At 57.5% G+C, this 13,182-nt stretch overlaps 2 protein-coding genes across 8 annotated transcripts; both read right to left on the reverse strand.

Moving 5' to 3' along the window:
* ARHGEF25 (Rho guanine nucleotide exchange factor 25) lies at window positions 238-7,454 on the reverse strand. Of its 4 annotated transcripts, none has more exons than XM_005680277.3 (16): window positions 7,272-7,454; window positions 6,880-6,994; window positions 4,420-4,634; window positions 4,191-4,286; window positions 3,806-3,882; window positions 3,564-3,630; window positions 3,276-3,379; window positions 3,018-3,087; window positions 2,833-2,922; window positions 2,643-2,735; window positions 2,409-2,459; window positions 2,175-2,252; window positions 1,814-2,014; window positions 1,486-1,666; window positions 999-1,210; window positions 238-699 (listed from the first exon to the last, which is right to left on the reverse strand). In XM_005680277.3, exons 1-16 carry the CDS (start codon window positions 7,368-7,370, stop codon window positions 589-591), a joined length of 1,860 nt encoding a protein of 619 aa, XP_005680334.1. In that variant the 5' UTR covers window positions 7,371-7,454; the 3' UTR covers window positions 238-588. The 4 variants fall into 4 exon arrangements, with proteins under 4 accessions (XP_005680334.1, XP_017903499.1, XP_005680335.2 ...); XM_018048010.1 differs by lacking the exon at window positions 7,272-7,454 and adding an exon at window positions 5,567-6,101; XM_005680278.3 differs by lacking the exons at window positions 6,880-6,994; window positions 7,272-7,454 and adding an exon at window positions 5,567-6,197.
* On the reverse strand, window positions 7,795-13,117 carry DTX3 (deltex E3 ubiquitin ligase 3). 4 transcript variants are annotated; one of them, XM_018048015.1, is made up of 6 exons: window positions 12,736-13,092; window positions 11,313-11,374; window positions 11,055-11,129; window positions 9,969-10,698; window positions 8,835-9,052; window positions 7,795-8,497 (listed from the first exon to the last, which is right to left on the reverse strand). In XM_018048015.1, exons 3-6 carry the CDS (start codon window positions 11,081-11,083, stop codon window positions 8,422-8,424), a joined length of 1,053 nt encoding a protein of 350 aa, XP_017903504.1. In that variant the 5' UTR covers window positions 11,084-11,129; window positions 11,313-11,374; window positions 12,736-13,092; the 3' UTR covers window positions 7,795-8,421. The 4 variants fall into 4 exon arrangements, with proteins under 4 accessions (XP_017903504.1, XP_017903505.1, XP_017903502.1 ...); XM_018048016.1 differs by having other exon boundaries at window positions 9,969-10,717; window positions 12,736-13,089; XM_018048013.1 differs by lacking the exon at window positions 7,795-8,497 and having other exon boundaries at window positions 8,504-9,052; window positions 12,736-13,117.

Here is a 13,182-nt window from a genome sequence, read left to right on the forward strand (position 1 = left end):
TAAAAGGGAGGATACATCAAGGTTCTAGGGTTTTCCTGTAGCCCCAAGACCTGGACTGAGAGATGCTGCAACTGCAAGTGAGGGACAAAGATAACTACATTATTTTAATCTTACATCCCACACCCTTCTCCTTTCACCAGACCTTTCCTCCAATGACTGATTTGAGGGGCCATCTGATCTCTTCCACACTCCTTTACCCCAACTTCAGCTTCCCTTTCCCTCTGCTAAGACAGCAGCTTTAGTGATATAACAAAACCTTTATTCTCAGAAAACAGAAAAATCAAAAACAAACCAATAATTTCTATCTGGCCTTTGCCCCAGCCCTCCCACCCACCCACATATCCTCCTTTTGGGGGGGACCTGTGATGCATGCATAGGGGTGGGAGCTGAAGGAAGCTGTGTTCCTTGGGCAGAAAATAGTCTTTTTGAATCTAGGTGCCCTCCTCCAAGTTGACACCACTCCCAGCCTTGCCCACCCTCCAGACACACCAAGAGGGAGGAATTCTGGAGCAGTGCCAAAAGATTGCCCTGAAGTTCCTGGGGGAACAGAGTGGCTGAGTCAGCACCACCCCCATGGCCTTCACCAGTTTACAGCTCATCTTCATCCAGCTTGGCAAGTCTGGCTTGGCAGGGAGGGGTGTCCGGAATTGGTGGAACTGGAGGAGAGTCATGAGGAGCCTGGAGGATGGCACTGGGGGCCTGAAAAGAGACTCAAGTCAGAGAATCAAAGAAGTTCAGGCATCCACCCTCACTCCTCTCTTATATGTAAGCCCCTAGTCAAGCCATACCCTCTTGCCAGACATCTCAGATCATCTGAGACCATCAGCTTCTCCCAGGGTTAAACTGGAGTCGGGGAGGGCAAGAGATTATAAGTAGGAAAGGGGCAGACAAAAGGAAGGTGGTGAAAGAAAGGAATGATATGGGTGTTTGGGGACCTGGAACCGAAAGAGAAGCCCTCCCCATTCTGCCCTACAACCAGGGAATTTCATTCCTCATACCTGTGTGTCCAGGTGCAGGGGGGCTCTGGCCACCTCCCCCTTGGGTGACAGCAGCAGGGAGGGGAGAGAGCCATTGATGGGAGTGTGTGTGCTGAGCTGGGCCCGGTCTCCAGGCCGAATTCTCCCCGGGCTCCCCAGCCCAGGCCCTCCTGGCCGCCCCAGGCTGTTGGTCTGACTCTCCCGTCTCTGGTACTCAATGGGTGACTGCAGCGCTGGGGCAAAGAGAGGGACAGAAGGAGGGTTACAGCAAAGCACACCCTTTCCCAGAGGCTCTGCTCAGGCCATCTTCTCCCACTCTGCCCTCCCCTCCCAAGGACTGTCAGCCAATGTAGGTTGCTTTAGGGGGATTCGGAGTTACTAAATCTCAAGTTAGTAGTGAAAAAGTGGAGATGAGGGGAGAGGTTAGGGATCGGAGACTGGGCAGGGAGGGATTCAGGAGATCAAAGGGCTGAGGGAAGATGGGAAGGAGTGAGGGGGTGGGCTTCACCATTGAGAAAGTCCCGCTGGCTTTCCAGGATCTGGGCCACTTGCTTGATCCAGGCCTGACTGACCACAGGGTCTGCAGCCTGTAGGACGTAGCGCTGGATCCTACCCTCTGGCCCTCTGGAGGTCAGTGCAAACCGGCAAGGGTCACCTTGGAGGTTTGCCTCCAGTCCCAGGCAGCTCACCTGGATTGGCAAAGAGGAGGTAGCCCCCAAATTCTTCAGCCCCTACTCTGGATCCTGCCCCCTCCAACAAATATCCCAGAGCCAGATATTCTCTCAGAGGCCTCCCTGACCCCAGTCAGACGCGTCTCGGGGGGTCCCCCTCCCCACCTTGATGCTGTTCTTGTACACATAACCAGGCTGCGCTCCACCTCGTGCTCCTCCTCCCAGGGCCTCGCTGAAGATGACAATTTGCTCGAAGAGAAAGACACGCCTCTCTCGGCCTCGGGAAGAGAGCAGCCCCCCAGCCTCCGGCTCCGTGACCCAGAATGTGTCCTGGCCCAAGAGCTTTCCCTGGGCAGTCAGTTTGCCCTAAAACCAAAGGAAAGTGGCCTTTGAGAGAAACCAGAAGAGAATAGGGGGCCACTCTCTGCTCCTCCCTCCTTCGCCTGACACTCCGACCAGCCAGCTCCTGTCAACCCCAGGAGAGGAGGACAGCTCCCTATAGGAACTCTCTGCTCCATTCCCGTACCTCAAACCCCCGAAGTCTCCCCAGGGTCATCATGTCATTGCAGCGCTTGGGTACGAAGCACATGACCTCCACCGCTTGCTGGGACGCAGGTAAAGAGAGGAGCATTGTCAACGTTGGGAAAGAGGCCTCTTTAGACCTCTTCAACCAGCCTCCCCCTATAAACCAGATAGGAACCCAGGAGACTAAGAAGATAAGGTGTGCCTGGTGTGTCCTACGAGACATGGAAGCCCTCACCTCCAGCTCTTCTGTATCCATCCCAGCTCTCCTATAATATTTGAGAAAATCCTAAGACGCAGAAAAGAAATTCTCAGAGAGGTCATGAGGACATCCTCAAGACGCCTCACACCCTCCCCTGAGGACACAGGTGAGGGCCCCCAGGAATTCAACGGGGAGCCTTAGGAACCGTGGGGAGATGAAGAAAAGGTTGTCCCAACCTGCTGTGCCCCCCAGGAAGCAGGTGGCCCTGACCTTGAGCAGCAGCTGGTACTTCATGATCCTCTGCACTGGTTTGATGAGGAGGTCGTTGAGCTGCAGGCGGTGCCCCAGCTGCTGCCGTAGTTCCTGGGGATACAGACAGACGGGGTGGTTTTGCAGCCTGGAAAGCCCACTCGTACTGATGATTCTGTCCCTCTTTCCCCAAGGTATCTCAGCCACTGACCTCAAAATAGCTGTCCCCAAATTCTGATACCACATGCTCTGATTTCGGCTTATTCTGACAGTACACCACGTACATATGCAGCCGGCGCTCCTAACAAGGGTACATTTTAAGAAAGAGTCGAGGCAGTGAGGCCTGATCCACTCCCAAGCCCCTCCCCTTCTGGACGCCACGCCCTCAAGCCTCACGTGTTTGATGAATAGCTGAGCCAGCCAATCAGGATCCTTCAAACAGCGCTGTAACTCCCGAAGGAAATAGCTGGAGGGGTAGACAGGGAAAGGCAGGTCAAATACTCCATCCCAGGCAAGTTAGAGCTGTCTGCCCCGTAGTGTTACCCGGAAAGTCTCTCCAAACCTTCCTCAGGCCACAGTGGGCCCATGGGCAGGACACAGAGACCACCAGACATATGCCCCTCCCCCCTTGCTCTCAGGGGATCCATCACTTACTCTCGATGCCACTCATAAATTTGCTGGATGTTCCCAAACACAATCCTGTCACGACCTCGAAGATTCTCGGGTACCCCTTGAGCAGCCATGGTGGCCATGTAACCCTGTGGGAAGGTGGGAAGGGAGCACGCGTGTGCTTGTGGGGCCCGTCCCAGTAGGAACCTCAAAAAGTCCAGGAAGTCTGGGAGACTGGGAGGGTGGGACAGAGGAGCAACGAAGCACCTTCTAACACAGCCCTGGGAAGAGGGAAAGGGCTGGGCCAGGGCTGGAAAGGGAAAAGGGAACTACCTCCACAATCTGCCCCAAGTCGTCCACATACATTTTCTCTGTCTCTACCAGTTCACTCAGGACGTACCTGGGAAGAGAACAGGTTTAGTCACTTCCTCTTTCCTGGACTAGAAGCCCCTTCATTACCACGGCCAACCTCAGAGGAAATCCCAAGTCTCAAATCTAAAATGTGAGAGACAGTCCTCTGCAAGTTGTGTGATTGGAGGGGGGAGGGCAGGGAGAGAGAATGTGTAGACACTTACATACTCCTTTCCAGAGCCTTCTTCTTCTGTTCCTCTTCACTTTCAGGGGCTTGGGACAAAGTCTCCTCTTCAGGGGGCTGGAAGGAAGAACATCTCAGAGTAAGCAAATGGATGACCCTTGGGTGAGGGAAGCCACCCCAGACATTTCTTCATGTGTGCTTGGTCTCTAAGTCATGTCCAGCTCTTTGCAACCCCATGGACCATAGGCCCCTAGGTTCCTCTGTCCATGGGATTTTCCAGGCAAGAATACTGGAGTGGGTTGCCATTTTCTTCTCCAGGAGATCCTCCTGACCCAGGGATCCTACCCGCAACTCCTCTGTGTCTCCTGCATTGACAGGCAGATTCTTTATCATTGAGCTATCTGGGAGCCCTTATTTCTTCATACCTGTGTCTTATCCCCGGAGCCTCCCAACAATGTGGTCAGCAGGTTCAGTTCTGGCAGCTCCTCCCCTGTGGCTATGGCTGGTTCCAGCATCCAGTTCTAGGGGCCAAAGGTCAAGTCTCGAAGGTCAGGGACAATAGCTGTGTCTCCCCATGACCAGTGGCACCCAACCCACCCTCTCCCAGCGTTCTTCATGGATGTCTTCCATGCTTCTGTGGTGCTCCCTGCTCACCTCATATGGTCCAGCCCGGCCACTGTCTGCCTCAGTCTCCACACTGAGACAATGTTTGGAATGATCCAACCATCTTCTCAGGCCACTGACTGGCCGTGGGGGGCCCGGGGAACAGGGGCCAGAGCTGAGACCAGAGCTGGGGCCAGAGGGGGCAGCCAGACCCGAGGCAGCTGAAGCTGAGATACTCCCCTCACTGCCAGCAATGGAGTAGGACTCTGATGGGGTGGGGTGAGGTGGGGGGAGAAAGGGAATGACAGATGTTGCTTCAGCTCTAGATTCAGGGTCCCCAGGGAGCTCCCAGAATTTCCATTCTGTGATACTCAGCCCCTCTCCCCCAGGGCTCACTCTCTTGCCATCCTCATTTGGCTTGGCCAGGAAGAAAATTTCACCAGGGCACCCTTGGGAGGAAGGACAGTAAACACCTGGCTCCCTAGGCCTGGCACCCCCAGTTACATGTGGAGGTTCCTTTATATCTGAGCATGGCAGTGGGGGCAGCCATCTGGGCAGACATTGGAAGCTGGGGGTGGCCATCTGCTCTTTTATAACCCTCCCGGTTGCAATGGGTACAGACCATTCTCTGAGAAAGGGGGGGAAAAAAGAGCTAAGAGCCCATCTGCCACCCCCAGACCCCTCCTCCACCAATTGCAGTAATCACTATGAAAAGGAAAGACTTCTGCAGCCCACCTCCCCAACACAAGCACAAACCCAACAAGGGGGCAAGTGAGGAGAGCTCATCAGAGTTATCCTTGGCCTAGGCTCAGGGACAGAGAAGCTGAGATTTGTCAAAGAGCCCCTGGTAGCCCCCTCATCCCTCATTCCTCCACCCCCCTGTCCCTCTACAGACCTTAAGTAGATTTTCAGCAAAAAGATTTGAGGGGAGATGTGGTTCTAGGCCTAAGGGGATTGTGAATGAGTTCTTCTCCTACTCAGTTGAGAGAAGTCCCTTGCCCCTTCCCCAGTTTCCTTAACTTGAACTGATAGAAATGAAGGCAGAGGGGAATCTTTGAGATCACCTATTAAGTCACTATCCTGGAAAAGACAGGTATAGTCTCCAGCCTCTAAATCCCTAGGGCCGGGACAAACATAAGTCCTGAACCCCTCAACCCGCCCCCGACTCAACACTGAGCCCTTGCGACCTTACACTCACCACGTCCCCCCCGGGCGAAGCAGCAGCCGCATTTTGCCAACACTTTTCGGATCACATGGGGACAGGCACAGCGACCCTCCTTTTGCCCCCCCCGCATGGCGCCCGGGCCCCCCCGCACCTCCCACCCGGGCCGGCCATGCAGGGGGAATCACGGGGGGCGGGGACGGCGCAGGGTGCACACCCCCCTCCCTCCTACCCCGCTCCAGGCTGGGAGAGGGGGGGAGGGAGGGAATAGAGAGCGGGGGTCCAGGGGTAGGCGGAAGTCTGGTCTGGAAGAGGGCTGGGGGCTCTGCAGAGAGGGCGGCGCGGGGCCCGGCCGCCGAACTGGGCGGGGAGGGTTTCCGGAGCCGGTGCGGGGCCCAGGGTGGTCCAGATGTCCAGCGGGGAGGGGAGGGATGGTGGAGGAAGCTGGGCCGGGATGCTGCAGCCGCTCCCGCTCCGTCTCCGGCCTCTCGGATTGGGGGTGGTTCTAGGCCCGGGCAGAGGAGGAGGCGGGGGCCGACTCCCCGAGTCACTGGCGCGGCGCGGGTCCTGGCTGAGCGGCGAGCGGAATAACAGGCCCCGCCGCCCGGCCGCCGCGGGGAGGGGCCTCCGCGGCCCAGCTCCGCCCTCTCCCTCTGGTTTCCCCCTTCAGCCGAATCCCCCCTCCCCCAGGCACCACCACGTTCCCATTTCACGTCCCCAGCGCCTCCGCCCCTCCCCTCTAGCCGGGGCTCCCCAGCCCCCGGGTTCCCCCTCCCTCCCGCATCTCCAGCTCCGGCTGCGGAGCACTGGGGTGGGGGTTGAGCCCCGCGGCAGGGCCTGCCAGGGTCGCCCCTCGGCCTCTGCAGCGGAGAAGGGCGCAGCGGATGGGGCCTTGGCCTGCGCGAAGATGTCCCGGGGTTGGGACTGTCCCAAGCCGCGCGGGGGGAGCGAGGGCGGGGGACGAGGTCCCCCAGTAGAGGGTGCATGAATGGGGAGCTCTTTGTGGGGAACACAGCCCAGGTGCCGCCCTCTCGCCGGACCCTTCTTTCCTCCAGGCCCTGGGACTCCAGCTGAGGCTAATCACCAATTAAGGCGAAGTCCTGGAGACTGGGCTGGCGAGGGGCCAGGGGTGGGGCGCGGGGACACTCCGCCAGCGGGGCTCGGGACCCGCTGAGGTGGAGGACTCACAGTCGACTAGAGGGCTAGAAGAAGCGTGGAGGTCTCAACGTTTCTATGAGTCTCATGCAAATTAGATGCGAACCTTTATGCTAATATGAGCAGCATATTTTTTAATTCGCCACTTTGCGCAGGATGGCAAACTGGGCGCCACCCCACCCCCAGCTTCTTACCGAGCAGAGGAACCCAGGCGGGGACCTCACGATCGCTCTCCCCTCTCTGATCCCCCTCCGTACAGTTAGATCCTGGCTCGGTAACCCCCGGCCCTAGGGGGCTTCTCTTCGAGGGCTGCGGGTACAGAGCAGTCGTAAGGAACCCGCCCTCCACGCCCAGCCTTCACCTCCCGCTTCCCTTTCTGTCAAAATCCACGCTTTACAAAAGGGTCGCCGAGGCTAGGGCGGAGAGAGCAGTTCACCCCAAAACGTGCCTACGGTCCTCTTAATGGAACTCTTGAATTCCTGCGACTACTCCGCAGAATTCTTGTCTGCGGGTATATTGAGTTGTGGGGTGCAGCCGTCCTGAAGCCCGCTAAAGACCCCGACCCCACCTTGGTCTCCCTTCTTACCCCCTCCTGCCCGGGTAGGGCGCATGCGCGCAGCATGCCCCCCATGACCCCCAGTATCCGGTCAGTGCGGCCAGGGCCAGGGCGATCCGGGGGCTTCATGCTGGACCCCTACCCTCCTCCAAGTTTCAGAGCCGAGGGGGCACGGAAGCTGGGGGGCTCTGAGGCCTCCGTGCGTCCGGGGAGTTGCCGCCGCCGAATCCGCCCCCCTGCCCGGCTCCGCCCCCACTCCCACCCCAGCCAAACTTTTCTAAAGGGGTAGGGTTGTCGCTTTCTCTACAACCAGCGTTCAACAACAAACAAACCCCTCTTAATCCCAGCTCCTCCGTCGAAGCACGATCCAGGGCTTCGCTGCGTTATCCTGGAGCCCACTAAGTGCATGCCGCTCCAGGCCCTCCGGAGGCAGGCAGCCTGGCGAGGCTCACAGGGAGCTCCCCATCACCGCCACCGCCCCTTCTCAGCAGGTCCAGCCCCCGCATCCCACCCCTACCCCGGCCCCGGCCCACAGAACAGAAGGGGCGCGGCATAGAGTTGCATATTTTACTTTATTTTTATTAAATTAAAAGCTACAGTCTGGCGGCGATTCCAGAACGGGATAAGGAGGCTCCTTATAGGGGGCAGAGAAGAGCGGGAGAAAGACTGACAGAGACAGAGACAGAGGAGAGAAAGGACAAGTCTAAGGGTGAAGGGGGAATTGATTCTGAAGAACACACGCAGCCGGCTCCAGGGGTGCTCACAGCAGCCTGATCCCTCTCCCTGCACAGAAGTTCAGCAGTGGAGCAGTGTGTGGGGGTGGGAGGTTCAAGAGACCCTCCCTTCCCACCCAGGTCCTCTCTCAGCGGAGTCACTGGAGCACAGCACATACCAGAAAAAGCCAAGGGCAATGGAGGGGGCAGGGCGGCTGGGATTATGTACACGCGGAGGAGGGGAGCAGAGCCTGGGACAGCGCCTTTGCCAGAAGGGAGTGGCTCACACTGCACTGAAGCACTCGGCCAGTGGGGGGCTGGGGAAGGGATAGCCCCTCCCTCTGCAAACTCCTTCCCTGGTCAGACAGTCCCCTACTGGAGTGGTGAGGGGGGCAGAGGGAGAGAGAACAGAGGCTTCCGTTGGGTCCTACTGGAGAACAGCAGGGGCTTCCCGAAAGGGCTGTCCTTCAGTCATCGGTGATGCCCTTGGCTCTCAGCTCCTCCTGCACCCGGGTCAGGTAGGTGGGGTCCGGGTACCCAAACCTGGGAGCAAAGAGAAATGAGGGTCAAGGTTAGCCCCTCAGGCTTACTCACATTACCCCCATTCTCACCCTCATTCTGGTGCCCCACTCTAGCCCCTCCCCACCTTCCTTAAGGTTATCCAAACCCAAGATAACTGAGCCCAATTCTGCTGATATTTGTAGGTTAAGCTGGGCACATCAGGACCAGGATGATTATAGGAGACACTGGGATGGACAAGACGGTTGAATAGTTTGGGGGTGGTCCTCTCCAGTGAGGAGGCTCCCAAAGAGAAGGGGTTCCCTCCGTTGAAATGGGGAGAAGGGGTAGAGCCAAGAGAAGGGAAGAAGGAATGTCGCACAGCTGTGGTCCCCCTGTGCAGCTGGTCTTGTGGTGGATGTCGTTCCAAGTGATGACATTCGGTCTCCCTGTGGTCATGGAGGTGCCAATAGTGAAGGTGAGACGCTGGTCAAACGCCTTGCGGAACAGGGTCAGCACCTTGTTGCCCTCGGGGCAGTCCGGGAGGTAGGCCACCCGAGTAGTGCCAGGATACCGAACTCCTGGGTTTGGGTGTTCAGCCTGGGGGAATGGGGAGGCAGAATGAGCAGCTGTGCATCTTAAGGCCCATGGAGGGTCGTGGTGGCCAGCCTTCTGGCTGTGCACTCCCAGCTAATGCTGCTGGGGCAGTGACAGCCTTCCACGGAAGGACCAGCTCTAGGGTCTGGGCACCAGAAGCCTGTTTCCAGACAAAATTCTCATCATTCAGAGGTTCTTTCTGCTCTCCCAATCCCGCAAACAACAAACGATTCTCGAAACTGACGGGAGGTAAGCTGGGCCTTACTCTCCAGATAACTCAGCAGAAATGTGAAGACAGAATCATTTATCTTTCAGCTTTCCCTTCTCCACCTGAAAGTACTCCCAGTGCATTTTCCACTGTCTAACCTGTTCCATTTTTGTATTTCTCTCCTTCAGAGCTCCCTCATCTTTCTGCAAACCAGAACTGGACATTACTCTTTGTCAAGCAGGAAAAGACACCTGTAGGCTCTTGACCACTACTGTTTTAACCTTTGACTGTCAACAAAATTTTCTGTCTCATAAATCTGAAATGGAGTTAACACTCCCAGCACTGTTGAGGGGAGGTCTGACTTTTCCCACTGTGCTGGTCTGCACCTGAGCCGCCATCCTCACAGGCTTCACCTCTGCTGACAATAGCTGTCAACATCCAAGTTCATCAAGGAAACAGAATTCGATTCCTTTCTTTCATACCTGATTTTCATGGGTGCCTTGGGGTCGTGGGGATGGAAAAGCTAGGCTTCAAGGGGGCCTCTTGCTCCAGGGCACTGAGCTGAGCAGGAAGGCATCCCAGGAGACAGCACGACTATATCACATCTAACAACCATACTCCCCTCGCACCCAGTTTTCCTAAATCAGAGAACAATCAGAGAACAAGGAGCCTGGGGAAACCAAAGGGTAAGGGCAGCCACAGTCTTCTTACCCCCTGGACACCGGGCGGGAAGACGTACTGGATGACGATGGTGCCGTACTTCTCATAGCTGGGTAGTAGGAGTGTGGCATCCTTAGAGACCAGCATCCGCCCGTTCTGGGGCTGGTTGCCCACCAGCTGCCCATAGAAACGGCCACACATGGGGCAGGCCTTCTTCACCTGCAGGGCCCGGGTAATGCAGCCCTCGCAGAACGAGTGCCGGCACTTCTCCAACGTCTTGGCATTCTGGATCTCTCCCAGACAGATGGGGCAGGTGCTCTCCTGCTCTTCTGTCTCTTCCCGAAGGCGGGGAGGAAGAGGAGGGGGCAGCGGAGGAGGAGGTGGGGGAAGCCCCCGGGCCCCTGGGGGCAGAAGTGGGGCTGCTCGGAGAGGGGGTGGGCCTGGGCGGTGCAGCTCAGGGTGCTCCCCTCCACCCCCCAAAGCCAGGCAGCCCATAAGCTCCCCCTGCCTCTGAGCTTTCTTGAGCTCTTTCTCTGCCTCCTTGAGCAGCCCCTTGAGAGCCTTCCTGGCCAGGTAGAGCCCATTGGGAGGAGCTGGGGGAGGGCCCTGAGGGGAAAGCTGGAGAACATAGATGTCAGAAGTCTCGCCGTCTATGAGAATGGACACGTGGTGCTCCTCCCGAAGCCGGGCCAGCCGGGCAGGGGTCTCCTTGCTCAGGAAGTCCCACACAGGCTTGGAGACAGTTACTTTGTTCTTGCAATTGCCTCCACAGGCTGCCATTCTGGACAGGACGAACGACACTGCCCCCAGGGTAAAAGGGACTCAGGGTGGGGGGGTCCCCATTTCACAGATATCAGTGCCTCCTACTTCCCATTCCTTTCCGGTCTATATTACCTCTACTCTCTCAGAGCCCAACCCCCATCTCCTCCCCCAAGTTCACGTTCTAGTTCCTCCCATCTTTCAAACTCCAGCACCCTCTGATGAGCAAGAAAGCTGCTCTAACTTTATTATCATCTAAGGTAAGCATCAGTCTTGGTTCTACACTCCTCCCTAGAGCACAGAAGCATCCTGGCCCTCCCCAACTCTGGACTGGGTTCTGTAAAAGGAAAGGAGATTTCGACCCTCCTTTTTGCTCACTTTGATCCTGAAGAGCTTAGAATTGGCATGCAGGCGCGCGCTCTGTCCCCACTCCCTACTTGTAGGTTGTGTGACCTGGTGGGTGGAAAGGAAAAGGAGTGGAAAACCCCTTCTCCCATTTCCACATGCCCCCACCCAGCAGCCCACGAGACAGACAGAACCTGGGGGTAAATCTCCTGGGAATGGGATTACTAGGAACATGGAATGAAGGAAACCAATTTAAGGGTGAAAGTTGAAGTTTCCATGAAAGGCAGATACCTGGAAAGCCCATGGACGGTGACAGCAGAATTCCCTCTGTTTCCACATTCAGCTGACCAGGACTAGGGGAGGGGGGGAGGGAGGGAGGAGGGGTTAGGATGACAAATATTACCCTTTCCCCCAGTCAGCCCAGAAGCAAACAAAAACTCCTCCATTTCCTCTCCCTGTCTTTTGCAGAATTTCATCCTCAGCCTCTGGCCAAGTTCCTAAAGAAGGAACTTCAACATGCTAACTTTCCTCTTCCTCAGCTCTGGGCTCTTAAGAAACCTAGGGACACAGATTAGAGAAGTCTGGAAGGGAAAAGCCCACACACAGAGAGGTCTGTTTTGCCACCTCCCTCAGATCACAAGGACAAGAATATCTCCTTTGCTCCCCAGCTTCTCGCCCTGCTCCACATTTTGCCAATAATTCAGCTCCTAGTGCTAGGGTGCCTTCCTTGAGTGTTAACCCAGTCCCTTCTGCTGGAGTCTGTTTGGAATGCGGACCAAGTGGCAGAAGCCCCTGTAATAACGAAGTTCTCGCTGTCACCTTTTAAACCCAGCACACAAAATCCAGGCCTGCCAGCAACCTAGGCTGCATTTCAGGAGGGGTGGAGCTCACACAGGGGATCCGCTGGAGCACCCTGATATTCTCCACCACCACCACCCCCTCCCTGCCCCAGTCTTGCTGTGTTCAGCTACAGAGCTATCCCTACAACACCTCCAAATGCGGCCCAAATAGAAAGAAGGGCCATTAGTGTGACCTCAATTCCTTGACTGATCCAAAAGGGAGCAGCTCTCCGTTTGTGCCTCCTTCCCAGTCCCCTCAAGGCCAGATGCACCTCAAGATTCATAAAGCGAAATTGGAACCCTAGAGCCTCGGCTCTTTCGGTCCATCCAGGTGGAACACCCCCTCCCCATCAGAGTGAAGCCAGGACCTAGGTGTCCTTTGCTCCGAGTCCTGCTGGCACAGAAAAGGGAGGCGGGGCCACAGCTTTTGCTGGGTCCGATTCCTCTGGGGCAGCCCAGGCCGGACACGGGGCCAGTCCCTCCCGCTCGAGAGGGGCCGGCGGACAGGGGCAGCCAGGAAGGGCCAGGGTCCCTGGGGGCATCACGGAGGCATCTCCACCCCTCCCCCCCACGACCTCCTGCCAGACGCGACCCGGAACCAACTCCCCGCATCCCAGGCTCGGCAGAGCCCCGGCAGCCCCACCACTGGGTGGGGATGAATGTCGGCCGGATAGCGGGCCCCAGAACCCCCAAATGGAGGCCAAGGCTGGAGGGTAACAGACGGAGGATCGGCGGGGCCGGGCCCGGACCCCCGGGGTCGCGCGCAGGAGAAGGAGACCGAGGACCGGGCGCAGGGGAAGCGGGAGGGCGCGCGGGGGGTGCGAGAAGGGTCCGGGGGGCGCGCGGTGGGTGTGGGGGGCGCCGGGCTCACCTACCTCTCGTCAGCGCCGCCATTGCCGGTCACATGACTGAGGCTGTTGCTGGGATGACGGTCTGGGCCTTAGCAACAAGGGCGGGGGCGGGGGAGACCCCGAGAAGGTGTGTGGGGGGGAGAGTTTGCAGGGGGTGCAGACTGAGGAAGAGGGAATGAAGGAGGATGGCACCCCCTTCCCCCTCCCAGGTGATAATCACCGTTTCCTTTGACCCCCTTCCATCCACAAGCCCCTGCCTTCCGCCCCAAAACAGAAATGGAGGCGCCGTCCCAATCTTTGGAGGCGGGGGTGGTGTCGTGGAGCCCAGGGTAGGAGGGTAAATCCCTTAGAGACGCTACCCTTCTCGCTTCCCCTCCGGAGAGGGGCCCTCTCTCCCTGTTCTTTGCCAGCCAGCTGCGTGGCAGCTTCTGGAAGCTGGTGGCAGATGGGTGGGTGAGGAGTGTTGGTTTA

The sequence above is a fragment of the Capra hircus genome, chromosome 5 (assembly GCF_001704415.2).
Source record: "Capra hircus breed San Clemente chromosome 5, ASM170441v1, whole genome shotgun sequence".
Lineage (NCBI taxonomy): Eukaryota > Metazoa > Chordata > Mammalia > Artiodactyla > Bovidae > Capra > Capra hircus.